Source organism: Emys orbicularis, chromosome 4 (assembly GCF_028017835.1).
Source record: "Emys orbicularis isolate rEmyOrb1 chromosome 4, rEmyOrb1.hap1, whole genome shotgun sequence".
Taxonomy (NCBI): domain Eukaryota; kingdom Metazoa; phylum Chordata; order Testudines; family Emydidae; genus Emys; species Emys orbicularis.
In genome coordinates, this window is record NC_088686.1 from 72,125,777 (window position 1) to 72,152,160 (window position 26,384).

Consider the following 26,384-nt stretch of genomic DNA (forward strand, 5'->3'; position numbering starts at 1 on the left):
CTGTGCTAGCTGACTGTGGGCCCCTGGCAGAACAGGGACCGAGGGCATCTTGTGCCACTGTAATCTCCAGCTGGATAGCCTTAAGGGACTCAGTGCCAGCAGGGCAGACTCTGGGTGAATTGAGGCATCTTAGAGATAAGGGAAGCTAATCCCATTGATGTGCACATAACATGATGCCCCTGCGTGGGTTATTGACAGTGGGGGTTGAAGCAGAGAGTACTGGATCAGAAAGCATGAATCTCTACTGGCTGAGCTAAAAGGGAATTATCAACCTCTGTGCCTGGCCCACCCTCTAGACCAGGGGTGGGCAAACATTTTGGCCCAAGGGCCACATCTGGGTATAGAAATTGTATGGTGGGCCATGAATGCTCATGAAATTGGGGGTTGGGGTGTGGGAGAGGGTAAGGGCTCTGGCTGGGGTGTGTGGGCTCTGTGGTGGGTCCAGAAATGAGGAGTTCAGTGTGCAGGAGGGGGCTCTGGGCTGGGGCAAGGGGTTGGGGTGCAGGGGGGAGGGCTCTGGCTGGGGGTGTGGGCTCTGAGGTGGGTCTGGGAATGAGGGTTTGGGGTGCAGGAGGGTGCTCCAGGGTGGGATCCAGGGGTTTGGAGGGCAGGAGGGGGATCAGGGCTGTGGCTGGGGTTGGGGCATGGGAGGGGGTCAGGGGTGCAGGCTCCAGGCGGCGCTTACCTCAATCAGCTCCCAGAAGCAGTGGCATGTCACCCCTCCAGCTCCTATATGGAGGCGCAGCCAGGCAGTTCTGCATACTACCCCATCCACAGGCGCCGCCCCTGCAGCTCCCATTGGTCATGGTTCCTGGCCAATGGGGGTGGCGCTTGGGGTGGGGGCAGCATGCAGAGCCCCTTGGCTACCCCTACGTGTAGGAGCCGAAGGGGGGACATGCTGCTTCTTCCAGGAGCCATGCGGAGCCACGGAATGCACGAAGTGGGGCAAGCCCCCGACCCCGCTCCCCGACTGGAGCGCCAGAGTGGGGCAAGCCCTGGACCCTGCTCCCCGGCGGGAGCTCGAGGGCCGGATTAAAAGGTCTGATGGACTGGATGTGGCCTCCGGGCCGTAGTTTGCCCACCCCTGCTCTAGACAGTGTTAGAATGGCACACGCTGCAAGTGTGGGTTACACGAAGATTGTGGAAAGCCCCTTCTCAATGGCTCCAGATCATGAAAAGCACATTTTGGGGTAGTAAGAGACAGAAATGTAATTAGCTATTTGCTAAAACTTGAACTAGGCTCTTAGAGTTCTCCACAGCTCCGTGATGGGTAGATGCTGAAGCAATTGGATGGAGGTGTTGCATTGTAGGACCAGCAGTTGACTTGGAAGGGGCTCCATAAAAGCAGTGACACTTTCTGTTTTAATATATCAGATATGAAGCAAAAGCAGGGATTGTAATGGGATCCTTCTATTGTACAGGAAAGGGGAAAAGAAGCATTTTGTTTGTTAGTAGAGGATCCTGGTTAGAAGCCAGGAGGAACTGGAAGCAGAGAGAGCACTGGTCTGTAAACTTACCTCTTGCATGGTATGTTGCATCAATTCAGAAAAGTTATGCCAGGCTAAAACAAAAGGACGTTTTGTTTAAACTCATCTGAAAGTCTCATCTTACTAGTGACTTGTGTACTATATTCATAATGCAGAAAGGGTAGAAGTTCAAATTAAATATGAGATCCCTTTTCCCTTAGTGCAGGTTTTGGTAAATTGGTTACTGACAATCAATGCTGCTGCACCCAGGAGGTCTCAGGTTACCTGTTTGCTAATTCCAAACCTGTTCAAGCTTTCAGTCTTTCTTCACTTACTTTTATTTTTAAACAACTATTTGTAGTTCAAGCAAAGCCTTGACAGGATTATCTCTACGCAAGGAGGATTTCAATTACAAAACAGACTTAGACCAGAAGCAGTGGGAAGACTTTCCAGAACCTGGTACATTGGTATCCCTGCATCTAGATCATAATGCTGAAATTAAACAAACAGTTTAGCTAACTTTGCTTTAATATCAACCGTTCTGCACTGGCAAGTTCTTCGAAGCAGGAATGATCACCACGCTGGCGCTAGAGCCAGCTCTCATGCACAAGGCACCAGTGTATATATTTTGTGACGTGCTTGGGGATCCTTTGGGATGAAAGGTGCTCTTGAAATATAAGATAGAGGTATCCAGAGTGAAGCCCAAGGGCTAAATGTGGCCCATCGTATCCAAATATGCAGCTCTGGGCCACCCTCTCCCAAAAGCTGCAGAGTGAGGACAAAACTGATAAATCACAAGTTTTTATTGCTGGTGAACTCAAACAGGCAATTTTAATCTATTGAAGATACATGTACAACCAAATATTAGGCCTTTGTGTGTGGGGTTGGGGGGGTGTGATAAATTTTGTATGTAAATGTCTCTGCACATTAGGTATAGCTCCCAGGCTCCTGAGGAGCTGCTAATGTGGGCCTTGCTGTCATGTAGTTTGGGCACCCTTGTTGTAAAAGGTTATCGGTAGTATTCACTTGTATTGAAGGGGAGATTAAATCTCTGACTGCAGCCACCGTTGCTCTTCAGAAAGAGAAATGAGCCCTGCATGGTGTAGCAGCAGATACAGAGCCAGCTTTTCAGAAGTGCTCAGCACCTAGCAGGTGCCATTGAAAACAGGAACTGGAGAGCACTCAGCACTTTCGGAAATCTGGCCAATGGTGTCTTTGTTGGAAGGTGCCAGGGTACCCAGTAATAGTAGGAGAGTGATCCAGTGGATGCTACACAGTGATTTAATAATGTACTGGGTCCAATTCAGTTCCTGGTGTGCAAACTGCAAGTAAAGTGCACTTTTGTGGGTAAATTAGAGCCCCGTGAGGGTGCAAGAGCTGAGCGGTATTTGTCAGTCATTGGTGAGCAAGAAGCTTGAATAGGTGCCACAATGGTAACTCGGGGGCAACTGAGTCTGATTTGCATGATATAGCCACATGTCAAAGGCCACTCAGGGACCGTTCCTTAAGTGAGCCACTGATTGTTATGCAGCTGTGCAAGAACAGTCGCACTTGGGGAGTTTCTAAAGCCAAAGAACACATGATTGAGGTGCTGGTCACCACAGTGGATAGCTGCCCCCACCACGGAGTCATAACTGTGGGGTCATTGGTTGTGCTGCCAATTCACTAAGCCACTTAAACCTTCTTAATGTTTCTGTAACGGCAGGGTTCTAGTGCAACCTGCTCCAAAGTGAGGGCGTGACCTGACGCAGACGTTGCATGCTGCACGGAAGGCAGTGCTACACCAGAGTTAAACTGGGCAGCTAGAAGGTCCTTGGATTTAGACACTGAGGTTAGTCACCCTCACACATTCTCTTCATGAATGCAACTGCCACAATGGATAGGCATGTCCCAGTTCCTGTCTGCACCTCCTCTCCCTCACTCACCCCCTAATATCTGACTCTACTGCCTATGAATTGCCCCCATGTGCAAATTACCCATCCATAGCATTTGTACACCCAAAGTGATTATTTTGCTGAGATCTAAATATTTGAAACCATCATTTACCTGGCTGATAAATTGAACCTATTATTTCTTTGATTTCATGGTACTGGCATCATAGCATGGAAAACACGTTTCTGTTCTCTGTTTTTTGTTTGTTGGTTTAATTTAATGAACTACAAAAAGGGAATACTAATACCTCTCTCTATGTTCTGGGTATTTCAGGAGGCATTGCATACCACAGGACAGAGCTCATTAACTCCTTGCTGCCACTGGTTTCACATGTCCGTTGCCGGCAAAGGTTGTCATGTGAAATGGGGCATAGGGAGGAATAAAACAATTGCATTTTGTGCAGTACAGAAAAAAATTAACACTGTGTGTGTTGATTCTTGTTCAGAAGCAGCAGCGTTACCAACAAACAATTCCATTGATAGCAACAGAGTTTCTTTTCCCTCTGGAATGGAATTCCACAGACCAATGGGCAGATTTATGGGCTGAGTGCTGGCTAGAGAGAACAGTCGTGGACCAACATGGTAATAATCCAGCCATTCCCAACACAACAGAAAAGCGAGACTCCACAATCACACACACATTCACATCTTGAACCAAATTCATTGCTGGTGCAATGCCACTGACTTCGGTGGAATGACACCTGGAATTAATCTGGCCCCATATACCTATTTACAGCACACCCTCCTCATAAAGCTCTGAGTGAGAGAAGACTGCCATGTGGTACAATGCATCCTTGTTGCTTATGCCAGCAGCCAAGAAGAGTCCTCAGGACAAACAATTAATGTGTGGCTGCCAGAGCTATGCATCTTTCATGCCACCACCTCCCCCACAGCCTCAGGATAGTTTCAAATTTAGCCACTTGGGAACAATCTCTAGCTGAGATAGCTCTAAAATAGAGCAACAGTACCTTGCGGCCTTTCCACCTCTCTTCTCACAACCCAACCCCATCCTCATCTGGAAGAAATTGAGGAATAGCCCTACTGTGCTCCTTAGAAACTTTCTTTTTTAATGTACTCCCTGATATCAGGCAGTGAGGCACATCCTGTGCTGCCCCAAATCAGCTTTATGGAGAGGGTTTGCTGTACTTAGTTTAAAATAGCATTTGGGAAGGGAAAATAAAGTCAGTACTCGGAGAAGAACACTGGGCCAAGCTGAGACAAGATCAACTGGTGCAGGAGGAAATAGACACAGGCGATATAGTCTGTCCCAGAGGACTCCAACTGATTCCTGGTTGCTGCCTTAGTCAAATGAGGACTTTGACATCAGGCAGTGCAAGGGGCTGCAGTCAGAATTAAGTCATCAGCATCCTTAGTGACAGAGAAATCCCTGGGAAGGAAGGCAGAAAACCCCAGGTGGCGTCTACATCTCCATTGGGTTTGCCTGGTTGGAAATGGAGCTGGAGCAGCCCTTGTGATGAGTTCCACTGTGAGGGGAAGACTTCAGCTATCTCTCTCTTTGGCCACTTTGCCGTGATTCAGATTGCACAGAGTATGGTGGAATTCACCCGGCAGAAAAGGCCTTTTATTTATAAAAAGGAGTGGGGAAAACTCTTGAGTGAGCATCAGGACTGAGAATTCAAAAAGTACAAGTTTCATATAAATCCAGCAAGATGTCCAGCACCATAACATACTATGGTGCAATAAAGAACCTTAGGGGAAGGTCAGGGAGACCACAAGAGGGGGCGCTGTCTACCTTCCCAGTAGAGCACCACTGTTGGGTCGTTCTCAACAGCAGATGGATTTTCCTTGATCCTGCAGCATCTCAGGTCCCATGGGAGGTATTGGTTGCAAGCAAGCACCTGAATATTGCCTAATGGAATAAGCCAAATCACTAATTTAGCCGGGGCGTCTATGCCCATCCACTAGTTTGTTTTTTGTATACATTTCAACTGTAGCATTTTCTCTCATTTCTCCACATCCAGTAAAATGCAGCTAACAGGACTTTTTTTCCCCCATAATAATTTAGAAGTCAGAAACTACCTAACCAACAAGTAGCTGACACTGCTTCCTGTGGCCAAAAACATAAAATCCATAGAAAATCTATTGGTTCCATTTTTATTCTGCTATATCCCATGCATGCCCCCATCATAAAGGGGATGGTGTATCGTACAGGATGTATCAGTCTTTGAGACCAGTCTGGGATATGGGTGGGCTCTCTCACTTTAAGTGTGGCATTGGGTTATTGTTCAATTGGTTTTGACATGGCCGTTGGCCAAGGCGATTGTGGCGGTGGGGTCCCCTGGCTCAGCATTTTCATCAAATCGCAAGCGCAAGGTGTTCCTGATAACCAGCTGCTCCATGATGAACGCAGCACAGAACCATGGGATGGCATACTCTAGGGTGATGAGGCCCATGAAGTCAAAATCAAACTGTGAATAGTCCCAAGGGCAGGCGTTAAACTGGCGCAGGATGAAGCCAGTGGTGAACTCCCAAAGGTATGTCCAGAGGGTGTAAATGAGGCATCGCACTAAAATGTTACACTTGTCTTTCAGATACAGGTACATCTTCTCCACGATGAGGATGGAGGTCCCATAGATGAAGAGCGCCCAGACACTGGTGACACCTGGGAACTTCCAGTTAAAGTTGACCACAAACTCCCAGGCAGCCGTAAACATCACCTCACAGAAATAGCCATGAATGGCATAGAGGTACCACCGTGAGAAGGCAGTCAGGGGTTCCGCAGCAGCCATCCTTCCACACAGTCCCCAGCCGGAACTCTGAAAGGAACAAAGACAGGCAGAAAATCAATAAGGACATCACTGGGTCTCATCTCATTGAGAGGAATATGAGTAAATTAACAACATCGACAAGAGAGAAGTCGAGAAATGAGATGTATCCCTTTTGATGACGGGATTAACCAGAGATGCAAAAAACTTTAGGTGGTTTCATTCTTCCTAGCATTAATCGTAGTGCTGGTGAAAGCTGACAGATTGGTGATTAAGAGGCTGGCAATCAGGCAGCAGCAGTGCAGGTTTCCTGCACACTGCACTACCAGGAGGTCTTGGATCGAGCTGGTACTCAGTGGTAATGAGGGAGATGAAGGGTAGCGTGACTACAAATCAGCTTACTGGAAACAAGTAATACTATGAAAAATACAGGAGGAAGAAGTCCTTTAGTTCTGAAAGAAGTAGCACTGACCCCCACTTTGCTGAATCTCAGGCAATATAGGACAGATGAGGCAAGTAAGGTATTGAAATAATCTTAGACCCTTATGGTGCCCTCCATGGTTCATGCCCCCAGAAATCTCAGTTTAGCAAACAGGGATTTGAGGGTGCCCTTTTAACTGGCTAGTGAGAGAAACAAAGAGGAGTGTTCTCAGCTGTTACACCTGCCCCTGTTCAACTGAACCGTTGCTGTACATTAAGGAAGTGGCAGACATGAGATATCTGGGATTCAGGGAAGCATTTGATATAATACAGAATTGCCTGATTTACAGTCAAAAGGCACAAGAGATCTATTGAAATACATTCAAATTTGGCTTCTGGAAGCATAAAGGGTGAGAATAAAAAGGAAAGCTGAGGGTAGAGATATAGTCAGTCATGCTGAGTGCGGGTTTGGAATAAGGACCCTGTGTCTGTATACTGGAGTGTAAGTTATAGGAAGAGACATGAGGGTGGAGAAAAAGATTTTAAAAGGGAATAACTTCATCACCCTAATCAAGTTCAACCCTCCCCCTCCCAAACAATTACTATTACATCCTTCAAATATCTGTAGAGATTTATCATGTCTTAATCACTGCTTAGCCAAGCTATACACATTGTCCCAAGTTCATCCTGGTGTAACTCCATTGACTTGAGTAGAGTTACACCAGAAATGAATCTGACCAATTCACTTTTTAAAAAATCTATCCTTACAAATCAGTTTCTCCAGTCCCTTGTTCAGATGCTGCTTTCTAACTTCCTTCCTCAGGCGCCCTCTGAACTGGACAGCTTTATGGTACAAGATACCCAGAACTGACTGCAGAATGTCAGGTGTGGTCTTAACAATGCCATAGAGAGAGAGCGTAAAACCTCCCTGCTCTGTAACATGATGCCTCTCTCTATACAGTATGAAATTGCACTGGAGGTGAGGTACTGGTGGGAGGTGAGTGAGAGAAGGATTTGTTTGGGAGAGAAGGAAGACTTCCAAAGGAGAAAAGGCATCCAAATAATGGGCAGAGGGAAGATGGTAGAGGGAGGAAATTTACCTAAAAACGGCATAAAGGGAAAGAAAATTATTGTGGGGAGAGAAAGTTAATCTGCTATTTGTTTCTGAAAAAGGAGAAGGATCAAGGTAGTACTGAACATAGGGAAGACAGATGAGTGCCCATGGCCCACTCACTCTTATATGAGAGCCATTAAGATGACCAACCAGCGCCCACTGTCATGATGTTTTTTATGAAGTGCGCACCTGTCCCACTAGACAATGAACTGAGACCCACTGTCACAGGGCGACTGGCCCCTTTATGAGGTAATGAGTCCAGCCTCACCTATGACTCATTCAACCCTCCTCCTCCTCAGGTGGGAAAAATTAGTGTAGCCACATAACAGGTAGGTCATGTGCTTAAAAGTCAGTCCAGACCTAGAGATAAGAGAGAAGCCCCCAGAAAGCTAAAAGGAGGAGAAAAGGCAGACAGCTCAGAAAGGAGACTGCCTGTCTGCCAAGCAGAGCCCCAGGAGGGCTGTGGGCCCCCCTGAACCAAAGGAGAGAAGAGGTGCTTTGTGAAGTAGAGCTGGAAACTGGCTCTAATCACAGTATAGCCCCCCAGCAGGGGGCCGTGTGACTCCTCAGTCATGGAGAAAACCCCCTGCTTTAATCACAGCACAAGCCAAAGAAGCATGGCTGTAGGACTCCTGATTTACATGGAACAAGGTTTAGAACTGGGTGGACAAAGTGCCAATAAGAATTAATAAATGATACCAACTAGGGGGATCTTACTTTAAGAATTCTGGCATGGGAGTGAATTATTGCAAGAAGCCAGAGGGAGCTGAGGGCAGGATACCTGCAAAGCCACACCGTTTTACATAGGCCAATGACCAGCCTTCGGGTGCTGCAGACTTTGGGTCAATATCAAACTGGTTGACCTATAAGTGAAAGACTACAAAGTCATTAGAAAATTCTCTGAGCCATTCAGACCCCAATTTAAGAATGATTTAATCAACCAAGAAACTCTGAGGATTAGAGGGCAATAGGGTTGTTGCCTGTGACGTGTGTAGGTGTAACATCGCCACTGAGAGCTTCAGTGCAGTGCATGTCACTAATGTTCCTGAGGGTGATCAGGGGAACTGCCAGCAGTTATTCTATGTGCTGTTACTTGGTTTCTTCTCAGCACAGCTGAGAGACCTGGGCCAATGAGTTTTCATATCATTCCTCCATTTTCACATGATTTCAAGAGAAAACTGATCTATATACCCGCTAGTTAGAGTTAGGAGTAGGAGATGGGGTGGGGGGAGGACAGGACAGTGTCTGAGGGAGGACAGGAGTTATGAGAAGGATCAGAGGAACTATTCCTATCCAGGGAAGACAAGGCACAGGGAGCTATCACTGTCTGGAGAGGAGAGGGGTCGGGGAGTCCTCACCATGTAGTAGAGGGGAGGACACAGTCCAGGGCTGAGGTTCTTCTAGGTCATTTCTATAAGGCTTTCTAACTCCCCCTCCCCTCCCCCTCTGTAGGAGCTGTGTTTGCATTCTGTTGGTTGAGAACTCCCGCAGCCCCAATACTGTCTGCATACTCAGGCCTTTCTTTCCAGTAAGTTCAGAAATGTCTTTTCAAAATGTTCTGGGGCCTTACAAAATAAAACTCAGCAAGAGAAGCATTGAAAGATGCAGTAAGCACCTTCTCTCAAAGTCACAACTGCTTCTGTTCAAGTCCTGTTGCCGCATGCCTGCCCACTGGTGACCAAACACTCGGGTAGATGTGTCCATCTAGCAGCGCCCCCTTCTGGTGGCCAGCTTTGCTGTGCAGGTGCATCTGGTGTTCAGTACAGACTAAAACTGCACCCCTTCCAGTGCACAGCCAGCATTCCCAGAGCTGTGTTGTGGTGCTCTCAGAGGAAAGCCATTCTTTACTGATAAGATACACTCCATATTTATTAGATAATTATTCATCCCGGGGACTAACCCGAGACCAAGTCAACGTTCTCTCTTCTCTTGTATTTTTCCAAATAGGCATCTAGTCCACACAATGGGAGACTGGAGCCAGAAACTGAACACAGGCCTCCTGCAGGCCATACTTTGCACTAGCAACTAGTTCACCAGACAGACCATAACTGGTCTTTTTTGAGCCTTGTGACAATCACTAATGAAAACTCAACTGCCCACAATTATCAGCTGTGCTGGGAATGAACCAGGTAACTGTGCACTTATCAACTGACAGCAGTGTCAGCCACACCAATGTACATAACTCCCAGCAAATTCTGTGGAGATATTATCCCTATACATATGCCTCAAGTGACAACCCCATCAATTCCTAACCAGAGTTGTTTGAAAGTCAGAATGCCCCTTTCTGTGAGAAATTCCAACATTTTTGGAGAAAAAAGTCACTTTCAAAATGAAAAGTAGCAACTTCAAAATTTCCTGCAGAAGGGCAATTCTGAAAAAAACATTTTGAAATAACCAGAATGTTTCATTTAGAAAATTTCTAATCAAAATATCTTCAGAGCTTTGGCTTCCAAGAAGCTCTCAGCTCGGCCCTGGCTCCCAGACGCCTTTCAGTGCAGCCATAGGGCCTGGATGCCCAAGCGTCCCAACTCCAGGGCAGTCCGCCACTGAGGCTACTAAGGATGGCAAGACTCCATGCTAGTTTTGAAACCTGCCTATGTTCTGAGGAAGATCTGAGGCAATTCACATGTTCCCAGGGAACATTTCAACAGCAGTGAATCAGCATTTTCCCATAGGAAAATGACCCATTGAAAAATTTCCAACTAGCTCTACACCTAACCCCTGAGGTTCCTCGCTGATTAAAAGATTCCAAAACAAGGCCTGCATTTCTCTTTTGCTGGATTTTGGTAATGCCCAATGGCCCCAAATGAAATCAGACCCTATCCTGCTAGGCACTGTGCAAATGTATAGGAAGCTGCAGCGCTTACCCTGAAGTGCTTACATTCTATTGTATACAAGATGCAACATGTGAGTAACAAACAGAAAGGAAGTGTGAGGGGGAGATGCAAGAAACAATAAGATTACATAGTTACACAGATTAGCAATTGCACAACACAGTGGTTCTAAATCATCTAAGTGTTTATAAAATCCATCTAATCCCCAAGCACCACACCACCTAGCCTTCATTGCTTGGCTGATTTCTTGTAAATATCACAGCAGAAGTGGCTCTGGAGAAGGGATAGGAAGGAGGCAAGATTAGTGGCTTTACAGATTCATTCAACGACAGCATTTTATGTACAAGGGGCATCCTGAAAGAAAGCACGGAGCCATTTGTTGAAGAAACAGACTAAATGATCACAGTGATTCTTTCCGGCCCTAAAATCTATGAAATGGAGGCTAGATGTGATAAGAAACAAGAACGAATGAGCAGGGAGGAGCAGATTTATGAAGGGTCTTAAAGGCAAAGAGAAGCTTGAATGTGATGGCAGGATTTCTAATGGAATGACCGTGATAGTGATCAAAAAGCTCTTAAGAGTTGATAGCTGTTCTGTCACCGGTGGGAAATGAGGTGGAGTATATCAGTGCAATTCCCAGCAAGACAGCTGTCCACTTCCCAAAAGCCAGCGCTGCAGATGGCACATTGCTGATTGTTCACAGCAGAAAGTGAATGGGGCACAGAGAGTGCACTCCTCTCCAACCCCTGGTGGTCGTCCCTTCAGGTCCCCCTGGCAGAGGGCAGCATAGGCAAAGCTTGTTCTGCTACTGCTCATGCTGCACTTTAAAAATAAAAAAATAAAACTTTATTTAGGAAGTTCTTACATGTTTATAAATCTTTGCCATATAAATATCAGAAACAAATAATCATTACAACAGTGAGCTTTTGTTTAGAGAGATATTATACAGGATTACAGTCATCATCAGATCTTCCTCTTTAACAGGGTGTTGCCAAATTACAGAGTCAGCATCATTAAAACCCCAAAATTGTTCCTAGTGATTTTATTAAATGGAGTGAAATCTCCGATTACATATAGACATACTAGGTCTGTTGAATATCAAATGTTAACATTTAAAAAACTGGACAGGTGTAGTTTTGTTTTTGCAAGTGAATGCACTTTGTCTGAATATGGAATAAAAGATAACCAAATATTTAAGTATCTATCTGTCCTCTGTCTATTTTGCTGGGTATATAATTGGTGTGTTAATTTTTCCATAACCACAACCTCCCCCACTTTTTTATTTAAACCATTCCTCCATAGTTGGGCTATTTTTCTTTTTTCAATGAAAGGCTACCAATAGCTGAGCATTTGCTAGAAGATGAAAGATTAATTCTTTTTCTCTTTGTGCCTGACCATTTCCAATAAGAAGCCCAAGTGGATTACCAACGGATCATTTGGTAATAAACATCTAACAATTTGTGGTATTTTGTTACAGACTGCATCCAAATACTTTCTAATGACTGGATGTATCCACCATATATGCTTTAAAATCATCTTTTTCACCACAATTTCTTCACCATTTATCGCCATTTAATCTCTCTCTCTATTTTAACCTGACTAGTGTGAGGTGCCATTGCAATAGTATCTTAAAGACATTTTCTTTTATTGTGCTACCTACTGATGTTGCTGGTCCTCTTTTCCAGATGAAACCCCATTCCTCTGGAGTAATTTGTCTAGCCACATCCTGTTCACAGGATGACACATATGGGCACTTTTTTGTTAGGAAAGCTGCCTGCAAAGATTGATATTAATTAGTTCCAGAGACAAGGTGGGGGAGATAATATATTTTATTAGACCAACTTCTGTTGGTGAGAGAGAGAAGCTTTCAAGCCACACAGAGCTCTTCCTCGGGTCTGGGAAACGTACTCAGAATGTACGTCTACAGTGCAATTAAAAACCTGTGTCTGGCCCATGCCAGCTGACTCAGGCTCACAGTGCTTGGGCTAAGGGGCTGTTTAATTGCAGTGTAGATGCTTGGGCTGCATCCTGAGCCATTTCACAGGGTCCTAGAGCCTGGGCTCCAGCCTGAGCATGTACATAGCAATTAAATAGCCCCTTAGTGTGATCCAGTCAGCTAGCACAGGCCAGTCCTGGGTTTTTAATTGCAGTGTAGAGATACACAGGTTGTCACAGCTAAATACAAGGTAGAACAGACTGTTTAGTATAAGAAGTTAACACATATTTTAAGGGACTGTTCAAGTTGAAGTGGCCCATTCATGGGGTAGGAGGAGAGAAGAAGGAAAAAAGGCAGCTTGGGATGGGGGTTGTTAGCAGGCCATAGATTGTTATAACAAAGAATTAATTATAATTTTTTTGTTTCCTAATTGACCAGATGCCATCACTGCTATTAAAGTTAGCTCTCAGTATGAGATGGTTTTCTAGAAAGTTGAGTTGGAAAAAACAGAGGACTTCAATTATTCAAGGCTGTGAAACTAGCACCTTTCTCCAGCACTAGATTCACTTTACATTTCAAATGTTTAAAGCGAAAGAGGTGCCTTCAAACTTAGCATGAAAATGCAGCAATGGCCAAAGTGTTAAGTGCCTTCTTTTGTTTCATGCAGTGTTATAGCCCTGTTGGTCCCAAGATATAAGAGAGACAAGGTGGGTGAAGTAATATCTTTTATTGAACCAACTTCTGTTGGTGAAAGAGACAGGCTTTCAAGCTACACAGAGCTCTTCTTAAGTTCTTTTGCTTCAGTTTTCATCAAAAAGGTTAGCAGTCATCGGACAACTAACACAGGAAACATCAGTGTAAATGGTGTAGGATCTCGGGCTAAAATAGAGAAAGAACAAGTTAACAATTACTTAGGATGCGTCTACCCTTAAAATGCTACAGCAGCTCAGCTGCACCCCTGCAACTAGGCCGCTGTAGCGCTTCAGGGTAGACCAGGCTGGACAAGTTAGATGTCAAGTTGGCAGGGCCTCACAAAATACATCCTAGAATACTTAAGGAACTGGCTGAAGAGCTCTCCGAGCCATTAGTGATTATCTTTGAGAACTCATGGAGGATGGGAGAGATCCCAGAGGACTGGAAAAGTGCAGATAGAGTACCTATTTATAAAAAGGGGAATAAGGACAACCCAGGGAATTATAGAACAGACAGCTTAATTTTGGTACCCAGAAAGATAATGGGGCAAATAATCTAACAATCAATTTGTAAGCAGCTAGAAGATAATAAAGTAATAAGTAATAGTCAACATGGATTTGTTCTTGTCAAATCAACCTAACCGCCTTTGACAGGATAATAAGCCTTACAAGCCTTGTGGTCCAGGAGTGGGGAGGAACCAGTAGCTGTGATATAGATCAACTTTAGTAAGGTTTTTGATACGGTCTCACTTGACATCAGAAGCAAACCAGGGAAATATAGCCTAGACAAACCTACAATAAGGTGGGTGCACAACTGGTTGAAAAACCATACTCAGGGAGTAGTTATCAATGATTCACAGGGATCTGTCCTGGGTCTGGTTCTATTCAATATCTTCATAAATGATTTGCATTACGGCATAGTAGGTACACCTATAAATTCTGCAGATGACACCAAGTTGTGAGGGTTTGCAAGGGCTTTGGAAGACAGGATTAGAATTCAAAAATTATCTTGATCAACTGGAGAAATGGTCTAAAATAAATAGGATGAAATTCAATACGGCCAAATGCCAAGTACTACACTTAGGGCAGGTCTACACTTAAAACGCTACATTAGTGCTTCAGTGAAGATGCTACTACGCCAATGGGAGAGCTTGTGTCAGCGTAGTTAGCTACTGCCTCATGGAGGTGGATTATGTGGACAGGAGAATCTCTACCGTCGGCTTAGCGCTGTCTACACCAGGGGTTAGGTTGGTATAACTGTGTCACTCGGGGGGGGTGTGTGTCACACCCCTTAAGTGACGTAGTTATACTGATGGACGTTTATAGTGTAGACCTGGCCTTAGGAAGGAACGAACAATTGCACAGATACAAAATGGGAAATGACTGCCTAGGAAGGAGCACTGCAGAAAAGGATCGGGGCATTATAGTGGATCACAAACTAAATATGAGACTGTAACACTGTTGCAAAAACAGTTAATATCATTCTGGGATGTATTAGCAGGAGTGTTGTAAGCAAGACAGGAGAAGTAATTCTTCCGCTCTACTCAGCACTGATAAGGCCACAGCAGGAGTATTGTGTCCAGTTCTGAGCACCACACTTTGGGAAAGATGTGGACAAATTGGAGAAAGTCCAGAGAAGAGCAACAAAAATGATTAAAGGTCTAGAAAACATGACCTATGAGAAAAGATTGGAAAATTGGGTAGTCTGGAGAAGAGAAGACTGAGGGGGGACATAATAGTCTTCAAGTATGAAAAAGGTTGTTATAAAGAGGGTGATAAATTGTTCTCCTTAACCACTGAGGACAGGACAAGAAGCAATGGGCTTACATTGCTGCAAGGGAGATTTAGGTTAGACATTAGGAAAATCTTCCTAACTGTCAGGGTAGTTAAGCAAAAGGACAAATTACCTAAGGAGGTTGTGCAATCTCCATTATTGGAGGTTTTTAAGAACAGGTTGGACAAACACCGGCCATTCATGGTCTCGATAATACTTAGTCTTGCCTCGTTGCAGGGGACTGGACTAGATGACCCATCGAGGATCCTTCCAGGCCTACATTTCTATGATTCTATGTTTTGTCTGAACAGGGCTAAACTAGGGCAGCATGTGCTACCATTTTCCTTTTAGGAGCTTCCTTCCCAATCTGCTAATGGAATTAGAGAGAGAAAAGGGCTAAGTATTGAAATTACACATCATCCTCCCCCACTGTGTACCTGGGAACAGACCGTACCGAACTCCTTCCTTGCCTGGCAAGGCCTCTGTGGTTAATCATAGAATTTGCTGACAGGACAGAAGCCAAGAACTTCTATCTGCAGTTTACAAGGGCACTTTCAAAGCAAATGCCTGGCAGTCTACGTTTAAAGGGCTGTGTTGCCATACAGAAACCTGGTTTTAGGATCAGAGCTAGATTTTCTGGCCCAGGACTGCAAGAAGAGGGATACTGTTATGGCACTGAGATGAAGGCTTCAAATGCCAGTTTGCCAATTGGGATTTGGCTGTTAGCCATTCCTGTGATCTGGGGAGGAGATATGGAGAGAGAGGCTGATGCTGTGGGCCAGGCAGATAAAATGAGGGGGGCGGAGGGGGAGAAGAATAATCACACTGAATCAACAAACCACTCTCCAAATCCTCTTCTCAGGAACCAACTCTCTACTCAAGCTTGTTTGACTTTGCTAGAGGAATATGCCCAAATTCCAGGGTGAAGATAGCATCTTTCTGCCTCACATATGACTAGAGAGATGCTTCCGGAAGTTAGAAGTGGGAGCAAGCTAATTCTTCCCTTCCCCTCCCATTGTAAGTAATAACCTTTTCTTCTACCCAGTGTATCTTGCCCCCTCCCAACCAATATTTTCACCACACATGCCAATACCCCGATGCAGTCTAACAACCCTGGGATGTGGTCCTTTACACAGAGCAAGCTATATGCAGAGATCATGCAGTCCTAGTCACTTTCCCTTTTGAAGCCCACTCTGCGCATCTGAGAGCGAGCACAACTATGACGCTGACATTCTATTCTGATGCTGGACACTATCCATTGCCCAAGCTGCATCCAGGCTAGCAGTAGTGAAGTGGTGATGTGGGACCCACAGAGCAGGGCAGATTTGCCACACAAGCGCTTTGCGGAACATGCTAATGTGTGTCATGTGCATGTGTGATCAAAAATGTAGAACACAATCTGCTTGCTTGTCAAAACTCTCCTACCTAGAAGCTCTCATGCTGTGGTGGATCAAGGCCAAAGCAACTGATCTGTGCCCTGTCTTCCAAAGGCTCTCCCAGATCTTACACATCCTCCCTGCACCCCCATAGAGGCTGGCAAGCTTACCTTGGATCCTTTTCAAGGTAACTTACCTACTTCTGAATTGCCAATATTAAAAAAAAAAAAAAAAAAGTTTTTCATGGAACATTTCTTCAAATTAGTGGGGGACTGGAGGCTGAGAGTTCCCCCAGCTGGGGTGTATGTATGTAAGCTCAGGTGAATTTTAACAAGGCTGAAGTTGGTTCCTTATTCACAGTTCCCAGTTCCTTATTCAAAGATTTATTTTTAAATCAATCATCACTAAGTTTAAATTTTTAAGGACATTCACCAAAATAAGTGAGAATAAATTTTGTAATATATATATATTCATGTTTTTAAGAATACACTTTAAGATACAAGCAAGACCCCAAACCTACATTGTGTAATTGCCTCTTAATGTCTGTCTCTTTCCCATTCCAGGGCCCACACCTTCCCAATCACTTCTGGTGTCTTGTCCAGTACATCCTGTAGCTGGTGGCAGCAGCTGATCCCTGTCAATCTCTCAAATCTGTCCCGGAGAAAATATGAATACAATAAAAAAGAATGATGACCAAAGAAGATTACATGAATCCAATTACCAGCTAAGCCAAAGGAGTTGAGTCCTTGTGGGTTTTAACAGTAATACTCCTCCATTCATGCTGCCCAGAAGGCACCGTTCATTGCAAGGGAGCAGTAAGGCAGCCCCAGTTCCCTAGGTGACTGCTCACGGAGTAAAGGGAGAACATGAAGACATCATCATTAATGTAGTCATTTTACTGACTTTAATCATGGAGAATGGCAGTAAAAGAGTATAAAGCTTGCACTTTCCCATTACCCTCATCTAGGGGCCACAAAATGTAAGGCAGAGAATGAAAACTGCAACTAAGCCTGGCAGACGGCAACACTAACATGGGAGCCATGAAGATAGAGACTCTATGTTTACAATAGGATGAGAGATGCTTGCTACTGTACCGATAACTGTACTGTATGGCATATGTACTGTATGCATGCACACACTCACATCTCATGCACATGGCTGCAGGCACCCAAGTACATAGATGCATTCTCATACCTGCATCCTACATTTATATATGCACCAGCAGGCATGCACCCACATTTGACATGTGCACCAACATGTGTTGACAGGCATGAATAGAACCACAAACATATGTAATTATTTATGTCTGCACCTATGAGTACTCACACCCATGTGCATCTACACATGCAAATGCATATCCCTGGGTCTATGTGCACAGACATGTAATCCATCATACACATGCACAGCCCACATACAAAAACTTGGTCTAAGAATGTATCTGTACAGAGCTTAATAGAATGGGGGTTTGATTCTAATCTTCTGATTGCTACTATCATATTAAATAATGCATGTGTGCCTGTCCACGCAATCCAGCAGCTTATGAAGAATTGTTGGGACAGACTGACTCCATGGCTGAGACTGGCATTTCATTCACAGCCAGCCAGGCTACTCTGGAGACGAATTGCAGGCATAGTATTAGCAGCAAGGTTTTAAGTCCTTTGGCCACATGTGGGGGGTTATCAGGAGCAACCCTGTGCTACTCAAAGCAAAGTGCTGCTGAGTGAGGGGTTGGCTCCTGCCAGCACTCCACTCTGGTCCCCAAAGGCTTCTTAATCACTAATGAATGGCCTGGTCAAGTGGGAATATTTTTGAGGGTCCATGACTGTCACTCACTGACAGTAGGGTGGGGGACAGCCAGTGTAACAACAGCCACAGGAGTCAGTGGATACTGATCCATGTTATGTGACAAGTGTATTAACCTTTGTATCTCTCACCCGGGTCCGGTGACTGGGGGGAGGAAATAAAGTTCACTCTCTTATCAGCACTCCTGCATACTACCCTACTATTGCATGGTCTCTGTAAGAAGAGTGGGGACACTAAAGAACATAGCTTGTATCTCTATGCAAGGAGGATGCCTAATTTCAGGACCTTCTTATAGTCCTGCAAGTGCCAGACTCGTATGAAAGACCCATAAAAAACTGATAAATCCCATCCACCTTAGGATCCTAATGTACACAAGATCGGAATTACAGACCCATAAAATATAAACCCTGGCTCTCCCTAACTACAGATGTGACTTTACCAAAAGCATTCATCCCAAAGCCTGTGGTAGTCTCTGCTGTGAACTGGATTTCAAAAGGCATGTATGTCACTGTTTTCATTGTGTTTAATAGATTATGCTGTGGCACTTGCCTGTTTCTCAACCAGTAGATTCTGTTTATATCACTGGTTGGCCATTCAAAGCTTGCCCACTTGGCTACCTCCAGGTGCTCACGGGGGGCAGGCCCAATGTTAATTTTCTCTCCTGGGAATTACAGCACAGCAATGAACAAAGAGTCTAAGGCCTGGCCTACACAGTGGAGGCATGGAGGATATCTGTAGCTACATGCCACAGTGAAAAGCAGGCTGTGTCCACACTGCGGTGTGTAGCTACACACGGCAGTGAAAGGCTCTGGCAGTGAGACACTGCCCTGTTAAAAATAGCAGGGGAGGCACTGCTTGGGCACGTAGAGAGCCGTGTAGTGCACATACCCCAAGGTTCTGGTGTGTTCGCCTAAGCAGTGCCTCCCCACCTACACTGCTACTTATAGCCATGCCAGGGGGCATACAGCATATATACGCTACACACTGCTGTAAATGTAGAAAAAGCCTAAGAAGGATAATGTTAGCTAAGGACCTACTTCTGCTCTCCCTGGGCCAAAGCCTCAGCTGCAGCTGAGCAGCACTCAGCAGAGCTGAAAGGGGGGTGTACAAAGGCATTTGCCCCCCTCCGATGCTGGGGCTCAGTGGTCTCTGGACTGACCCCTATCATATAATAAACCAGCATGACTGGCAGCGGAAGGGAGCATTGCTAGGCTTTCCTCGTACTCCTCCAGTCTCTGGCTGCCAGAAAGGTCCCTTGGGGACAGGGCTGTTCTAATTAATACCAGATACTATTCTTCCTGCTCAAGTGGTCAGGAGCGGGTGCTTGGGACCAGGAGCTGCTATAGTGGCTTAACAGCACCCATGGATCCCCCTACACTAGGGGAATCCTCCAGCAGCTGTCCAAGCCAGCTTTAGGGCTATTTTGTGTCACTGGAGCTGAGCATTCAGACCTCCTAGTTGGAGAAGTGGGTGCTCAGTACTTCTGAAAATCAGGCCCCTAGTCTGTTAAGAAGGGCACCCAAATATTGTTGCAATCAGAATCAGTAGCCACTTTTGAAAGTTTGAGCCTAAATATTGTATTAGCAGCAAGAGTAGCAATCAGCAGAGCACTATGTGCATCACGGCTCATTGGTTTGTTTTTGCAAAGTGATGAGTGAATCCTGGAGCTGACAGCATCCAGCCACCTAAGGAAGCACTGCAGTCCCCATCACCTTCTGCACTGTCGCTGCAGCCAGCAGACCTCAAGGGAGGACACCATCAAGATCAGGGCACTGTCACCTATCTTATGTGATTTCCTAAAGCTATATGGAAATCCACAGAGTTCTTTTTAAATGTGTGTATCTTTTCTGAACGTATTCCCCAATCTTCTTTCCAAAAGAGAAAATCAGTTCCACCAGCTCATCCTTCATGAGCAACCCTACAATAACCAACCAATGGGAGAAAGCCAGTGCTCAGGAGCAACCCTACAATAATAAACCAAAATGTTCAGCCCAGCTCTTCTGAGCAAACTGTGATAATCAAAACCAGCATCAGTGTGCAATGGAGGAAAGCCACATTTGGCAGTGAAAACACATATCAGCTTTAGGAAGGGTGCTCTGGAGGAAATAGAGTCTTATGGCTAAGGCACAAAATTACGAGCATCTAAATTTCTACCTCTGCTAATGTGACCTCGTGCAAGTCACTTAAATTGTCTCTGCCTGTTTCCTCACGAATGGGGATAACAAGACTTCCCTCCCTCTCAGGAGTCCTATGAGGCTTACTTCATTGACATTTGTACAATGCCCAGAGATCCTCAGACAAAGTGCTATAGAGAAGGGTAAAACAGGTATGATGTTAAGCTTCTGGGGAGCTAGAAGCAGAGAGTAAAAGATTGCTTTTAGAAATGTTGAACATGACAGATCTATTAGCTTGTCTCAGGCAAACACAGGCAAATTAGGCTTCTAAAATTCTACCTGTTATTTAGTGGAGAACAAAATGGCAGCTTCCAAAACCCTTTCCGAGTAAAGGTACAACTCGGGGAAACAAACTTCCTTCTCTACAGCACTTTCTCTCTTCTAAACCTTTCTGAACACCCCAGGCAAAGACAATGTATAACATTTTTTTAAAAACCTTCCCACTGTGAAATATATTTATCTTACCCCAGAGCTCTCTCATACAGTATAATTACCCTTCAAGGGCCTTTCAACTTTATTGAACTTTTTACCATCTCTTATGTTCCAGAGGGTCCTGAAAATGGTCCAGCCACAATCTCTCTCTCCCCCTTTTGTTGTTCTCTTGATAGCAATTCTGTAGCTCCTCCACCCTCCCACCCACCCCCAAAAAAACATATCTTCTTTCTATCACACTAAGGTTGAGATTCCATGGAATCAGTTCCTCCAAAAACCAGCACAGGAACCTTTGTATTAGCTGCCAATCTGGGATTCCTGAAATTCCTCATAATAATCCTCAAAATATTGTGTGATTCTTTCTGATCAAACATGTCCCTTGGAAGTCTCTAGTAGTGTAGTTCTGCCATGTTCTTAGGTCCTAGTTTACAGGTTCTAGGTGATACAAATATCATATAGTTCCTGGATGGGGATGGAGCATAAGGAGGATACACTTCAAAAACCTATTGACTATTCATTAAAATACATCCTTCCCTTGCTACTGCAATTTGAGCCCAAAGACCTTAAAATTCCTTCTTCCTTATCTGACTGGGCCCTACTTGGCCAATTCTAGTAAAGGTTCCTTCTGCCTAATAAAAACAAAAAACAAAACAAAACAAAACATCACAACCACTGAGCACAGGACCTCTACTTTAAAACAAACAAATGTGCAACATAAAAACTGACTCTGAAGTTTTGCCATTGGTGGGCATGACGGTTAAAACCCATTTCTGAAAAGAGCCACTGTGTTTACAGCTGGGAAAGGTAGGTCCCCTAAGCAGTTTCTGTGGAAATAAACCACTCTCCTCCTGGCTTCCAGCAATTAGCTTACCACAAGGATTAGTTCACTGCCTCCATGGTTTTCAAAGCGTATCATTAGCAGTGGAAACATATTGTACAGTCAGAGGAATTAGTGGTGAGTTTTATTCTCTATTACCCAAGTGCTCTTCAACACAGACACTTGAAAATAGAGAACAATGAGCAACCCACGAGTCCCCCGTTATTTAGTACAGCTGGCCCCACCACATAGTCAATGCTCATTTGTCCAAAGGATAAGGAGGGCAAGGAACTTTAGACCTATCTTGCAGGGAACTTGAGATCCAGGAGAGTAGTTCCCACACAGTGAGTTGGATTCTCCACTGCCTTGTGCTGTCATTTGCAAAGATGGCATAAAATGCTACCACATCAGAATAGCTGCATTTTACCCAACATCACATTCACTGTGCAGTGATGCAAGCAAGTACACAAGGACCAGGACGGTGAGAACAGGGCCAGGAGGGGCAGCTAGAATCAGAAAAGGCACTGTATAAATGAGGGGACAGATTCCCCAGTAAAGGACAGCTGCTTGGCTCTACATTGTCAGTGAAATGTGGCTCTAAAGCTGCCTCAACTAGCCAAGGGAAGATCCTCCCAGTGCAAGGGGAATACTCTAGTGGCATAGAGCTAATGCAGGGTCTCTCACACCACCCTTCCTCCCTGCTGCCAGTGTAGCAGGAGAAAGATGGCCTGCCCGAGATGCCCCTGCACTTGAACTCTATTGATCTTTAGCTGCATTTTTATCCCCTGGGGTCATCGCAGCCTGGTGTAAATTAGGGCATCGTTCATGCTACTCCAAGTGCAAAGGGACCAGCCCCTGCACGAAGAAGAGCACAAAGGTGAGATTTAAGCCACCTTTTCACAAACACATGTTGCCAGCCCTACTTGCACCCTCTGTACTTTGGCTTGGGCCAACAGTCTGGCCCTAGATTGAATCCCATGTTGATTCTCTTTGTGATTTCTAGAGCCAGCATGCTCTGCCTATGGATCTAAAGATCATTTTTCTAGCTGCTGGTGCCATGAACTCCTCCTAGTATTGCAGAATCCAGGCATGTCTTTCTGCCTTTCATATTCTTTCCAGAAATAACTATTCTAAAATTGAAACTTAGCTGGCAATTCAGCTTTGATGGGAACGTCCAGCCTTGTGTGATGCTATCCTGCAGTTTCCTAGGGCATCGAAAGTCCTGAAATAACTTCAGGGCTGATGCAACTTCACCACATCATGACAAAATATCTGCAATACATCCTCCTTGAAGGACTGATAACTTTGCCTCAAAGGGCAAAAATTTCCAAGGCTGCTAGTTCTAATCCCACTCTCAGTCTTTCGCAGGGTGGGCTAGCAGGGGTGTCACTGAATGGAAGTCTTCTTTTCCAGAGGGGCAGGGAATGCTGTCACACTGAACTCTCACTCCCTTCCCACTAGCTAGCACTCCAAATAGGAGCCAATACCCATGCTCTGATGGAGGAGGCTAGCGCGGTCCTGATGAAGGCAGGGATGCAGTGGGAAAGGGAGACTGGGGTTTGAGCCCTGTCACATAGAACTGATCCTTGCTAGGAGGGGAGACTGCTTTAGATTCCTCCAACCTGCTAACTACAGGCCCAGAATTCTATTAGCTTCTCAATGACCACAGAGCTCAAGGCACAGAAGGAAATGAGAGGCTGGGAGTGTGGAGCTGGAGCCCCCTCCATTTGGGGAAGGCTGCAGGACAAAACAGATGAGTGATCTGAGGCAGGGGATTAATGAAGGTGGGCTGGAGAAGTGCTGTGATTGTGTAATGGAGGAGCAAGAAGGAACGCACTGGAGTGAGACAGAAGGTGTGTTTCATAGATTATAAAGTGGAAAGGACCATTGTGATCATCTAGTCTGACCTCCTGCATAACACAGGCCATGGAACTTCCAGGGAATTAGTTCCTGTTTGAACTACAGCTTGCCTTTTAGAAAAACAACTAGCCTTGATTTAAAAATTGTCAGTGCCACTACAACCCGTAGTAAGCTGTTCCAGCGGGCAACTACCCTCACTGTTAAAAATGTAACCTCTACTATTGTAGAGGCCTTGCTGGGGTGGGCTATCCGGAAGACAAGCTAGTGAATCCTCCCCTACCTTTGCTATACCTAGATAGTCAGTCACCTTTGGAGATAGATCCCTTCTGTGAGAAGGAGCTAGTGAAGATGCACTGCTCCTCTGTGGCTATTACAGGGCCCAGGTAAATATGAGAATACCAGAATACTTCAACTCGCTTCATGCCTCCACTCTCTTCTTATCAGGCCAGGGCCGGCTCCAGGCACCAGCATTCCAAGCAGGTGCTTGGGGCAGCAATCTGCAAGGGGCGGCAGTCAGTGTGTTTTTGTCGCTCCAAGCAGTGCGCCGAATTGCCACCGCGGACAGCGGGGGCAGTCCGTGTGCCGTTAGGGCAGCACACGCGTTTCCACGGCAGCGGCAATTCGGCGGCAGCTTCTATGTTCAGCTGCCCATGGGGGCAATTCGGTGGCTTCTGTCTTCCGGCTGAAGACAGAAGCTGCTGCCGCCGTGGAAACACGCATGCCGCCCAAATGGCATACGGACTGCCCCCGCCGTCCACGGCGGCAATTCGGCGCGCTGCTTGGGGCGGCAAAAACAGTAGAGCCGGCCCTGTATCAGGCTCCTTCAAACAAACCTGCCTGAGAATTTTAACTGGTTTGGAAAGCAAAGGCCATTTTCCTCTCATTGCTGGGCTGCTGATGGATCACTGCGAGCAAGCTGCACTCAAGTATCAACAAGGCATCTATTGAAAGGAAGAGAGCAGGAGAGATACAAAGCTGCTGCATGTACAAACAGGTGAACATAGGGAGTAAAGAAAGCCTTTTAAAGTGATACATTTCAGCAATTTAGTCCCTTAAATTAGAATACAGCTGTGTTTAGAAGTCTGTTTAGAACTACCTTAATCGGAGTATTTTGTTCAATTGCAGTGTTAACATGGGAGGTGTAATTACAAACTGGACCACTGGGCAGCTACTCATTGTGGCTCCCCCCTGGCAGACCACTCTGCTATGTAGGATGCAGGAAGAAAACACAGGAAGTGAGGCAGGGGCTGGTGGGAAGATGACTGGGTAGCTCACTGTGACTGGAGAACATTTCACCGTGATTGGATAAACTACTGGACAGCCAGAAAAACCCAATTTAAAAGGTGTTCAGGCAAGTCAAGGTTGAGAAGAGTACAGTACAGACAATAGACCTGCTCAGGGAGGCTAAGGCGACAGTAATTTATCTTGGTACAAGCCACTGTTTCAGTTTTATTGAAAGGAAGTTTGTTGCAGCTTCTCAGGCAAGTGTTTCTGTGGTGGACTATTGCAACCCTTCCTTCTTTCCTCAGTGCAACAGCTGTTGTGTGCAGATAAGAGATAAAATGGGTGAGGTAGGACTGTATCATTCACGCTGTCCTTTCTACCCTACAAAATTGACTATGCTAGCAAATTGTTCTTAAATACCAATTTTAAAATGGTTTCCAGTAATCTGGCATTACTACCTGAATAGATGGGGCATAATTTGATTCAAACAGCTTTTGGAAACCATTCTCGAGACTAGCCAGTTTTAAAAAGTGATTTTCTAGCTCAGTATTTTGTAGTGTAACTGGGATCTTAAGTCTTAGCCCCATCAACCAGCAGAGGCTATATTCACTCTCACAAAAACACAGCTATTGTCGTTGTGTTTCCTAAAATGGATGGATAGATAGAATACAAACATAGATCAACCAAAAAGAAAACCTTTTCAAAATAAAAGTGCGCTAAAACCTAAAGTACACAGGAATGAACAATACTCCCTTGTATCTTCTATCCTTTCCGCTTGTATCTAGTACCAGATACTTCAGAGCAAAGCATAAACCTCCTTATTATTACGATAGCATTTATACTGCAGTAAATCTACACATCTCAACCAGCTTGGGAGCCCCACTGTGCCAAGCACTGTGCAGGCATAAAGTGAGTCCCTATCCCAGAGAGCTTTCTGTACCAACAGTGTTTCTTAGTCAGGGTTGGATTCCTTTTAGAAAAGGGGAATTTGAAAATTAGAATTGTGTCTGCTTTCTGAGTGAGGCTGTTCAGAGAGTGTCCTGTCTTGTCAGCCCTCTCCCTATCCCAAAGCACATTTGGCTCCCTCTCTCTGGTTTTCTTGTATACGTTTCAATCCCAATGACTGACACCTCCATATTTCTATAATCAAACCTTCACCTCAGTTAACACTATTTGGCTCTCACTCTTGTTATCCTCAGCAGAGAAGCCAGTCTCCATAGCTGACTGGAGTTCTGAATTCCCCCTCCTGCCCCTAAAGGCAGGTCTCTCCAGGGCAGCGTTGAGGCAGACTGCTGTAGGGAAAGCAGACACGGTCATTGCTGGTGCTTTGCTTTCTTTTATATAAACAGAGCACATGAATTTTCCGGGCTGTCAAACCAACACCATTCACAAACACTGAACTAACTTTACAAAAACATTAACGATAGTCACTCAGGGACCCTTAGGACATATGGACATAAGGGGGGCAAAGGAGAAGAAGTCAGAGGTCTATCAGAGAACTACACTGTTTGCTCAATTACTTTAATCTGACCACCTTGGTGTCAGGCTGTGGTCATGTCTCAGGGACAGTAACAAACTGAATGTCTTCTCATTCAAAAAACCCACCAGAACATTGAGACATAATGTACCTTGCTCACTTCTCTTGAGAGGCTAAGTTTCCAGGCACCCCACCACATCTTGGAGGCTAAATCCCAATGCAAAGGCTGCTCCCAGTTGGCTGGAAGGTAGAGAGAACCCTGTTTTGCCAGTGCTCATACTACATAGCAGCTCACTCTGCACAGTAACTTCCAAGAGGAAGTGGTGTG

General features: G+C 45.2%; 1 protein-coding gene across 3 annotated transcripts; it reads right to left on the bottom strand.

The window, feature by feature from the left end:
* Positions 1-5,496: 5,496 nt before the first annotated feature.
* On the bottom strand, positions 5,497-26,384 carry TMEM229B (transmembrane protein 229B). Of its 3 annotated transcripts, none has more exons than XM_065403562.1 (3): positions 26,208-26,384; positions 16,790-16,920; positions 5,497-6,174 (listed from the first exon to the last, which is right to left on the bottom strand). In XM_065403562.1, exon 3 carries the CDS (start codon positions 6,145-6,147, stop codon positions 5,644-5,646), a length of 504 nt encoding a protein of 167 aa, XP_065259634.1. In that variant the 5' UTR covers positions 6,148-6,174; positions 16,790-16,920; positions 26,208-26,384; the 3' UTR covers positions 5,497-5,643. The 3 variants fall into 3 exon arrangements, 2 of the variants coding, with proteins under 2 accessions (XP_065259634.1, XP_065259633.1); XR_010561381.1 differs by lacking the exon at positions 5,497-6,174 and adding an exon at positions 13,140-13,306; XM_065403561.1 differs by lacking the exon at positions 16,790-16,920.

Bases quoted from the DNA above. Each gene is read 5' to 3' on its own strand.
- TMEM229B (XM_065403561.1), bottom strand. From the start codon at position 26,255: ATGTGGTGGGGTGCCTGGAAACTTAGCCTCTCAAGAGAAGTGAGCAAG. The intron at 6,175-26,207 runs GTACATTATGTC...TGTTCCTTTCAG, and splicing joins TCTCAAGAGAAGTGAGCAAG to AGTTCCGGCTGGGGACTGTG.